This window comes from Quercus lobata, chromosome 10 (genome assembly GCF_001633185.2).
Source record: "Quercus lobata isolate SW786 chromosome 10, ValleyOak3.0 Primary Assembly, whole genome shotgun sequence".
NCBI lineage: Eukaryota > Viridiplantae > Streptophyta > Magnoliopsida > Fagales > Fagaceae > Quercus > Quercus lobata.
This window is the reverse complement of record NC_044913.1, coordinates 14,131,408-14,141,597: the sequence shown is the minus strand read 5'-3', so window position 1 is coordinate 14,141,597 and position 10,190 is coordinate 14,131,408. Positions and strand designations below refer to the sequence as shown.

General features: G+C 40.4%; 1 protein-coding gene across 1 annotated transcript; it reads right to left on the bottom strand.

Annotated features, from left to right (window-relative positions):
- Window positions 1-7,037: 7,037 nt before the first annotated feature.
- Window positions 7,038-7,960, bottom strand: LOC115965787 (germin-like protein subfamily T member 2). Its single transcript, XM_031085089.1, has one exon. It carries the CDS (start codon window positions 7,874-7,876, stop codon window positions 7,208-7,210), a length of 669 nt encoding a protein of 222 aa, XP_030940949.1. The 5' UTR covers window positions 7,877-7,960; the 3' UTR covers window positions 7,038-7,207.
- Between the last annotated feature and the right edge of the window lie 2,230 nt (window positions 7,961-10,190).

The window sequence follows — 10,190 nt, the reverse complement described above, 5'->3', positions numbered from 1 at the left end:
GGACAAGAACCAAGGCCTTGGCCATTGGTCCACGGACTCAAGCCTGTGGGGAAACCAAACACAAAAAAAAATAAATCTCGTAAGTTTTGGACAGAACCAAGGTCTTGCATGGTCCTCGGACTCAAACCTATGGGGAAACCAAGTACAAGAGAAGAAAATCAAAAGTTTTGGACAGAACCAAGGCCTTGCATGGTCCACGGACTCAAGCCTGTGGGGAAACCAAACACAAAAAATAAAACTCGTAAGTTTTGGACAGAACCAAGGTCTTGCATGGTCCTGGCAACCAAGTACAAGAGATGAAAATCAAAAGTTTTGGACAGAACCAAGGCCTTGCATGGTCCACGGACTCAAGCCTGTGGGGAAACCAAACACAAAAAAAAAAATAAATCTCGTAAGTTTTGGACAGAACCAAGGTCTGCATGTCCCGACTCAAACCTATGGGGAAACCAAGTACAAGAGATGAAAATCAAGTTTTGGACAGAACCAAGGCCTTGCATGGTCACGGACTCAAGCCTGTGGGGGAAAACCAAACACAAAAAAATAATCTCGTAAGTTTGACAGACAAGTCTTGCATTGGTCCTCGACTCAAACCTAGGGGAAACCAAGTACAAGAATGAAATCAAAAAGTTTGGACAGAACCCAAGGCTTGCATGGTCACGACTCAAGCCTGTGGGGAAAACAAACACAAAAAAAATAAGTCTCGAAAGTTTTGGACAGAACCAAGGTCTTGCATGGTCCTCGGACTCAAACCTATGGGGAAACCAAGTACAAGAGATGAAAATCAAAAGTTTTGGACAGAACCAAGGCCTTGCATGGTCCACGGACTCAAGCCTGTGGGGAAACCAAACACAAAAAAAAATAAATCTCGAAAGTTTTGGACAGAACCAAGGTCTTGCATGGTCCTCGGACTCAAACCTATGGGGAAACCAAGTACAAGAGATGAAAATCGAAAGTTTTGGACAGAACCAAGGCCTTGCATGGTCCACGGACTCAAGCCTGGGGAAACAAACACAAAAAAAAATAAATCCTCGTAAGTTTTGGACAGAACCATAGGTCTTGCATGCGTCTCCGGACTCAAACATGGGGAAACCAAGTTACAAGAGATGAAAATCAAAGTTTTGGACAGAACCCAAGGCCTTGCATGGTCCACGGACCAAGCCTGTGGGGAAACCAAACACAAAAAAAAATAAATCTCGTAAGTTTTGGACAGAACCAAGGTCTTGCATGGTCCTCGGACTCAAACCTATGGGGAAACCAAGTACAAGAGATGAAAACCCAAAGTTTTGGACAGAACCAAGGCCTTGCATGGTCCACGGACTCAAGCCTGTGGGAAACAAACACAAAAAAATAATCTCGTAAGTTTTGGACAGAACCAAGGTCTTGCATGGTCCCGGACTCAAACCTATGGGGAAACCAAGTACAAGAAGATGAAAACCAAAAGTTTTGGACAGAACCAAGGCCTTGCATGGTCCACGGACTCAAGCCTGTGGGGAAACCAAACACAAAAAAATAAATCTCGTAAGTTTTGGACAGAACCAAGGTCTTGCATGGTCCTCGGACTCAAACCTATGGGGAAACCAAGTACAAGAGATAAACATCACAAGTTTTGGACGGAACCAAGGTCTTGTATGGTCCTCGGACTCAAACCTATGGAAAAACCAACTACTCGTAAGGAAAAACTACATTACGTAGAATTTGGATTCATCTGAGGAAAGCTCCCCACTCGCCATTGGGTCAGTTCCCAAACTGCGGGGATTCGCAAGTCTGCTCTTAAATCTGCAGCACCAAGGGAATCGATGCGACGTAGGGCAATACGTCACCTGAGAAACAATTTGAGTTCTTTACCCTCCGTCAACTCCTCGGACGGTACTCTCATACTTATCACAGAATATTCAATTGTTATTTTTGCTAGTTTCCTGAGTTAAACCTGCTATGAGTTATCGCCGTAAGGTTTGGTAGTGTTGGTACATTAGAACTGATTGGATTATGTTTCAAAACTTCCTGCTCTAAGTATCATTGAAGAAACAGACACAGGGAGCACACCCTTCCACAAAATAATGTTGCAAAAAGAGTAGTATTCAAAATAAGTAGGCAAAATTTCCTTTCTTATTAAAACAAAGAAACAGTACAGCATACAACAAAAAGCTGAAATCAACTTATGATAAAACTTGCTACATGATAGAAAGGAAAGTTACAAGGAAGCAAGAGAAGGCCGAGGAGGTAGCACAGACGAGAGGTTGGCTACTGCTTCGAGGCCTTGTCCCTTCCCCCATGCTTTCGCATGCCCATAGCTCCGGCAGCAAAGGAGCCCAACTTGAGCCTCACGCCGCAGTGGGGAGGATGCAGGTAGCACAGAGGAGAGGTTGGCTACTGCCTCAAGACCTCGTTTCATCCTCAACGCTTTCACGTGCCCGAAACTCAGGCAGCAAAAGAACCTGACCTCAGGCTAACACCATCTACAAAGAAGATGCAGGGAGCCGAAAGTTGGGAAGCCCCCGCAGAAATTTGCCGGCTGCAAGGTAGACAGTGCTGATGGTGGAAATTCCTTCTTCGGACATACCAAAAATCTGGCATGACCAGAACCTGCTTCGGATTTTGACTAAAAGCGTGGGAAACACCCTCTCCCCCCTGTCATAAGGGAATATTTCTTTGAATCTATGCCTTCGTTGCCCGTATATCACTCTTCTGAGCTTGAGGAGAACGTGGCGCCTTTGCGGCGGAGAGAGTTTTTCTTCCCCGACCCTCGTCTCAAACATGACTTGCTGCGGGAGGAAGCTGAAGGAGGAGACTAAGGAGCTGGTGCCTAGGCAAAGAAACTTGCTCTCTTATTTATTTGAGGAGATAGGGTGGTGGCATTTAATTAGCGCAGCTTCCCGAGGAACGCTACAGACAAAACGTCTCCAGCTCGACTTCCAACAAACCTCTGCAACGACAAGACTAAAGGAGCCTCGTCGAGGTGCACCTCGAACATCGGGACACCCAGAAGTACCGCGTGGCCAAAGATTATGGAAATATCTCATGATCCGTGGGCCTAGTAAATTCGCGGCCCATGCCCTTGCTACATGATGGCCCACGGACTACGGCCCACGCCGGGTAATAACTAATGCCGAGGACAACCTCCTGCCCGGCCGCGTACGGGATACCTAAGGAGAGGGAATAAAACAGAACCAAGGCCTTGCATGGTCCTCGGACTCAAGCCTATGGGGAAACCAAGTATAAAAATTATTATTATTACAAGTTATGGACTGAACCAAGGCCTTGCATGGTCCTCGGACTCAAGCCTATGGGGAAACCAAGTATAAAAATTATTATTATTACAAGTTATGGACTGAACCAAGGCCTTGCATGGTCCTCGGACTCAAGCCTATGGGGAAACCAAGTATAAAAATTATTATTATTACAAGTCATGGACTGAACCAAGGCCTTGCATGGTCCTCGGACTCAAGCCTATGGGGAAACCAAGTATAAAAATTATTATTATTACAAGTCATGGACTGAACCAAGGCCTTGCATGGTCCTCGGACTCAAGCCTATGGGGAAACCGAGTATAAAAATTATTATTATTACGAGTTTTGTATAGAATCAAGGCCTTGTATGGTCCTCGGACCCAAACACGGCATCAAGCCTCCAGTTCTCTCCTCGGCCAGCATGGGTAATCATTACTTTTCACTGGTCGGCCTTATTGGGCCAAACACTTATATTAGAGTTATGGCAACATCTTTTTATTATCAAGTATTTTGGTCTTAGTTGTCATCGGTTTAGAGACTTTCTCATTGAGCCGAGCAGCATTTACCAATATACAAAAACATAAACGGAATATGCAAAATGAAATAATAAACACTTTTATTAATATAAGAGATTATTACAATGTACGAAAAAGGGCTCAAACAAGCCTATACAAAAGGAGAACTGCTGAAGCAACGATAACACTCGCAGTACAGAGAAGTAAACAGTCAGGCTTCTTCTAAAACTCATCTTCAAGGTCTCTTCAGTCTCTGCCTCAACATTGCTCATATCATGACAAGAACCTTCTTCGGAAAAGGATGAAGGACAAGGAAGAAGAATTGAAGGAGAAGGAAGAAGAATTGAAGGAGAAGGAAATAGTAAGGAAGAAATCAATGAAGAAGATGGAGGAGATGAAGGAGGAAGATGGAGGACATGAGTAAAGAAGGAGGAGAAGAAGAGAGAAGGGATGAAAAGAAAGAAAAGGAGCAAAAGAGGGAAAAGGGAAGGCACCAGGACGGAACTGATGCTGGGAAGACTATAAGAGGAAAGCGGAGGAGGGCACCAAGGAGCAAAAGAGGGAGAAGCAGAAGCACTTAGCCCCTGCCTCAGCCCTGACTCCTAACACGTTGGTGCCATATTAGGTATGCTCATGAGGAGCCGGGTGGTGCTGGTCTTGGTTGTTCTCGACTCAGTCACGCCGAGAGTTCGACACGACGAGTCCCTGCTTCGGATTTTGGCTGAAAGAGAGGCGAGACAGATCTTAAGTCTGCGCCACCCTTGCCCTGATCGAGCCATTTCAAGCTTTATCAGAATATGGTGTCTAGAGGAGGGGCATGATTTCTTCATCATTTGGTGCGATCTCAGAAGAATAGAAGGGAGTTAGTACGAAAGTGATGGCCTCCTGCTTGCCTTCTTATAGGAAGAGCAGAACGGATGGCATTAAATGCATTCGACCTTCCCAAAGAATCTGAAGAAAAAAGAGGCGTCCGTTCCACTTCTCCACCTTATCAAATGAGCCGCCGGATATAAATGAGCCTCATTAAGGGGAATTCATTAAGGGCGCGTCTGGGACATCCAAGCGGCAGGAGCAGATTCCGAGCGGATTAAAAGGAATCCCTCAAAAACCGCCTAACTTCCTGAGAAACCGCTCACATAAATGCGGGATCAAGCTAAATGGGCCATATTAAGGGCCCGGGTTTGCCAAAACCCTCCTTTCCAATCCGGAATTCGGATAGAAGGGTTTTGAGGGGCTATTGTGGGGCCCAGCAATTCGTGGACCAGGCCCATTTGCCCTTAGAAAGTCCGAGGACCCAATCCGAGGAGAACTGTGGCCCAAGCTCCATGACGCCGAGCACGGACCAATTTTTGGGAGGCAGCCGAGGACAGTCTAGTCCTCGGCAGGCCCATAATCCGCCCAGAATAAAGGGATAAATTCGTAAGGAAATCCAAAATACCTTGGGGCGATTACCCTAAATACCCTTCTGGATAAGGCCCAATGCCTGGCAGAACCGTACTCTACAGCTTTATCAAGTCATCCCCAACAATTCCGGGATTAGACTGATGGGACCAATGTCAGTATTTGTAAAGACTGACCCTACACGTGGACGAAGGACATCGAACGCACACTAGTATAAAAAGAGAAGTAAGTGAATCTAGCAAGGAGGAGGAAAAAAGGAGACTTCATGAGGAAGATCGCCGGAACGATCCATGCACAGAACAGAGAAAGTCCTCCGTTGGACAGCCGGAAAGGACCACAAGGGTCCTCGGATCAAGTCCGAGGATCCCATTCTCAGAGGTGGCAGTATGGCGGGGCTTTAAACGTTTAGGCCCAGTCCATTTTCCACAGGGATCTTTCTGAAATCCAGACCGGACCATCCCCCCGTGACCAAGCCCAAGCTTTTCAAGCCCACTCTCTACAAATCGTATTGTGAGGGATCTCTCCCGCGTGAACCCGAAAATGTCACTGGGCCGCGCAGGAATCGTGTCCTTACATATATATAGGCAAAGCTGAGAGAAAATTAAATTAGATTTCAAATTAGAATTCAATTAGAATCTAATTTTGCGCTATGTGTCCCATCTAATTTAAGTTTTTAAATTATTATATTAAGTGAGTTGATTTAGTGTAAACATTGAATTTCAATTAGAGTTTAATTTTGCACCACATTTCCCTTCTTATCTAAGTTTTTTTAAGTTGTGTGTCAAATAAGTTAATTTAGTATAGAAAATGAGGAGTCCAATATAAATAAATCATAAAAAACATATTCATATATCAAACTCTATATATAAAATTAGAGGAAGAGAGATTTTGAATGATTTTATATTTATGAGCCTTTTTTTTTTTGTATAACTAAAAACAATTCAAATTTATAAGTCATTTATATAATATACCATGACTATGTACGGTCCATCATTAATTAGGTAATATATATATATATATTGCTTTTTTAAACCAAAGTTTAGAGAAAATTCAATTAGAATCAAAATTAGATTTTTCTTTTGTTAGCTTTCCATACAAATTAAATTGTTTAGATTTTTATTGTTATTTTTTCTCTGAACTAATGAGCATATTTTTTATATTGTTTCTATTCAAATATTTTCTATGCGAAAATATTGAACGTAACAAACTGTAATTAAGCCGAACGATCCCGTGCACCTATCCCCATTCAATTTAGGAGATTCTATTTGACCAATGTATTATTTTATTTTGTGTTATATTTAGTAGAAGTTCACAAACAATAATTGTGAATTGATATTATCTATATAGTATCCAATACTGATTTTCAAAATTATATATGTTATAGCAATATGATGAGAAACTTGGCATAACCAATATCATGAAAATTGCAAAGAAAAACTATTTTAGTATCTCCAATGTCCTAGCCGAACTATATTTTATATATAATAATTCAAACTAACATCATTAGCACCACTACTAATTACATACTGGTTAAAATAGAACTAATGTTGAAGTACTGAATGAGCAATTAACAAATGCCTTAGGAGACAATTTATTTTTATTTTTATTTTTTTGAGAGAACCCATTAAAGCCAATTTGAATCATTACTTTCCACTTAAAATGAAACTAAATGGAAATTAACTTGAGCTACAAATATTCCGTGACAATTTGCTGTCATTGTTCGTGGGGTTTGATACAGGACACTTTTCGATTATTGTATCCAAATTTAGAGGTATATTCTTCAAGGTATTTTTTTACAGTAAGGGAGATTCAATTGTGTTATTTAGAACTCAGTACTTCAACTCACAAGTGAAACATTTATGATAAAATTCATCAATAAACATTACAACATAGGTATCACAAAATCAATCAATAACGATACAATTTTTTATAAAATCAATCAATAATCAAAACAACATACACTGATAACCTGAATAATACAGCCCAACAAAGGGAGGCAGGTAATCTCAAAAGTATTATTACACAATCTTCAAATCAAAGGGACCTTATCAGGAAGGCCATGGCTTAAGAACCAAATTTGGATTTAATGCTATTGACAACAGCATCGTCTACTTGGAACGCCTGAGTTAACACTTCATTAGGCATTGGGGGTTGTGAACCAAAGAGAGTTGTTGAGGAAATCACAACCCCTGGCATTTGACTATTGAAAGAAGTGAAGACAATACCTTTCCCGTTTCCAACATTCTTTTGGAAGTGTACAAGTCCCGTAGGAATGACAAAGACCTCTCCAGCAGTCAAAACCTTAGAGTAATACACATTGGAAGTTGTCACAAACCCCACAAGTATGCTCCCTTCAACAACCAAACCCATCTCAGCTGCACGAGGGTGAGTGTGTGGTGGATTAAGTCCTCCAGGGCCAAAGTCTACACGGTTCATTGAAATCCCAAGAGTGTTAACAGCAGGAAATGCAAGGACGTTTGCAGGAGTGACACTGAAGTTTAAGTTTGATGTGTTAGTGACACCCTCTTTGCTCAGATCAAAGAAAAAATCACTTGCATTAAGTTTTGAGGCAGGTATGCAAGGAAATCCGTTGATTGATATGGATGCATTCAAATCTGCAACACAAAAGTCCTGTAACGAATCAGGGTCAGCTGATAGGGAAGGCACCGGGAGAAGCAGTAACATTAGAAGGCAAGATAGCAGGTAGAGGGGTGAGTTTGATGATTTCATCATGGCTGCTAGAAACGCCTGTTTTTTAGACAGTACAAGATTTGCAAAAGATAAGTTTTTAGGTTGGTTTTGTGGTTGAAGAATGAAGATCATGGTTCTATATATAGCTCTCTTTCTATGTGAAAACCTCCATAGCCTTCTTAGTTTTGCTGATGCAGAGACATAGGAAGTGACACAAGCAGCAACAAAGTCCACTGAAGATGGCGGGCTGTCGTCAAAATATCTTTTAAATTTATTAGCAAATCGTGTCCCTCTTGGACACTGTTAAGGACCAATTAGCTTTGATAGAGATAGCAAAATGGAAAATCTTTGTTATTTTCTAAATCTTTTTCATGGTCTAGAACATTTGTCTATTTTTGACAGTGTCAGATGAATATCACAATAATTTAAAATAGAGTCTTTTAAACTAATCTTAAAGTAGATGGCTGTAAAGGAACAATTCAATAACTTAATGGAAAGGGTTTTATTATGACATGAATGTGAATGGGGCCCTAGTTCTTTTGCAGTCTCATTTCATTGACTCCTTCAACCTTGAGCCTCTTTTCAGTGAGCAGTAACTACACGATTGTGTGTTTCCTAAGAAGTACTATGCAGATACATCATGGTTTGTCATCTGTGAAAGTTACCAACTTTCCCTAAACAACTACGGTTTTCCATTTATTAGGCTTAAACCATACCCCTTGGAGCTGCGTAGCTCAGTTGAACAAATCAATGCGATTATCCGTTGTTTATTTTGACTTGCGAAGGTCCAAATATTTCAAGGTTTGGTAGCAGCGTCCATTGCGTGAAAATTCATGCCAGAAGGCAGTTGATTCTTCAATCATGTGTAATCCAATTTCAACACATGCCATATTTACTTTCAGACTATGGATCACATTGAATAATGTTTTATTTATGAGAAAATTTGTGGACAATGTTTGTGCCACAAATGTGGTTGATTGTAAGTGATAGATAAAAAACAGGGCATCTATGCGAAAGTGATAGACAATCATTTACAATTGATAACATCAAAGTTGTGACAAAAAGTTATGAAACAAAAGTTGTGATTCTAAAATAACTTTTTATTTATTTATTTTTGAGAAATAACTATTTATTTATTAGTGCTACACATCAAATTAAGTAATTTCACCCAAGCATTTAGTTAGATACATAGGATAAAAAAATTAACGGAATCTACTAATGACATAAAGTATAATGTTATCAATATAGTTTAGGGGGAAACAACTTTGGATAGTTTAAGAATGAAAACTGAACTTCATGTCAATTTTTAGACTGAAAACAATATTTTGTTAAAAAGAATCTCTATAATGTATGCAATACATTTTCCCATCACACTATAAAGTAAATTATTATCAAAATATACTTTGCTCATTCATTTTAGTTTTTACTCTCTAAAAAGAATTTCTTGTTTCCCTGTGAATTAGTAATAAAAGGGGCTAGATTTTGGTGCAATGGCAAGTGCTATTTGCCCAACTAAAATGTTGTCGGTTCGAGCATGAGAATCAGTTTCTCTAAAATTGAGGATGCGGCTCTCTACCAATCACCTCTCTTAGGCCTCAGAAAAGTGAGAACCTCAAGCATTGAATATGTCATTTTCCTGATATCGGTTACTACAAGAAATTCTATTAGGCCTAGATGTTTTCTTGTAGGGCAAGGCCATAGTATAAAAGTTTGGAATGATCCTTGGATCCTGTGCCTACAAGAATCCTCTTCCAACTTCCCTTACACAAGAAAATGTGATTTGGTCGGAGAGAGATCTCCACTCTTTTTTGTCAAGTCCATATATTGGGCTGATAAACAACACAGATTCAATAATTGTCATACCATCGTTTGGAAATCCTTATGGCAAAGCATATTCCATAAAAGGTTAAAAATGTTGATGCTTCTTGTTACCCCTAAAAGCAGGATTAGTGAAAAGATCGGGAGGGAAGAAGACACATCAGCACGTGGTATTCATGTGGTAGAAAGGCAGAATTGAGGTTCATTTGTTTTTAAGTTGTGATGTTATTCTCCCAAAAAAAAAAAAATGAAAAAATGATGTGGTAAGATTAGTGTGGTTTAGATCAGTTTTGGGCCAAAGATAAACAAGGTTGGTGTAGACTCAAGTCTTGGTCTGATTAAGGCTTCTGTATCCCAGATAGTGTGTTATCACAAGGAGGGCTTTCCAAAAATCAAACTCTTCTTATAGTGGCTGTGAGTCTGTGACCATGAACACGATTTGGAACTTCAGAAATAAATTGATGCTAACAAGTGAGCCTCTCAATCTTGATGGTTTGATTCAATAAATTCATTTGGACTATCAGAGATTCGAAGCCAA

Bases quoted from the DNA above. Each gene is read 5' to 3' on its own strand.
- LOC115965787 (XM_031085089.1), bottom strand. From the start codon at position 7,876: ATGATGAAATCATCAAACTCACCCCTCTACCTGCTATCTTGCCTTCTA.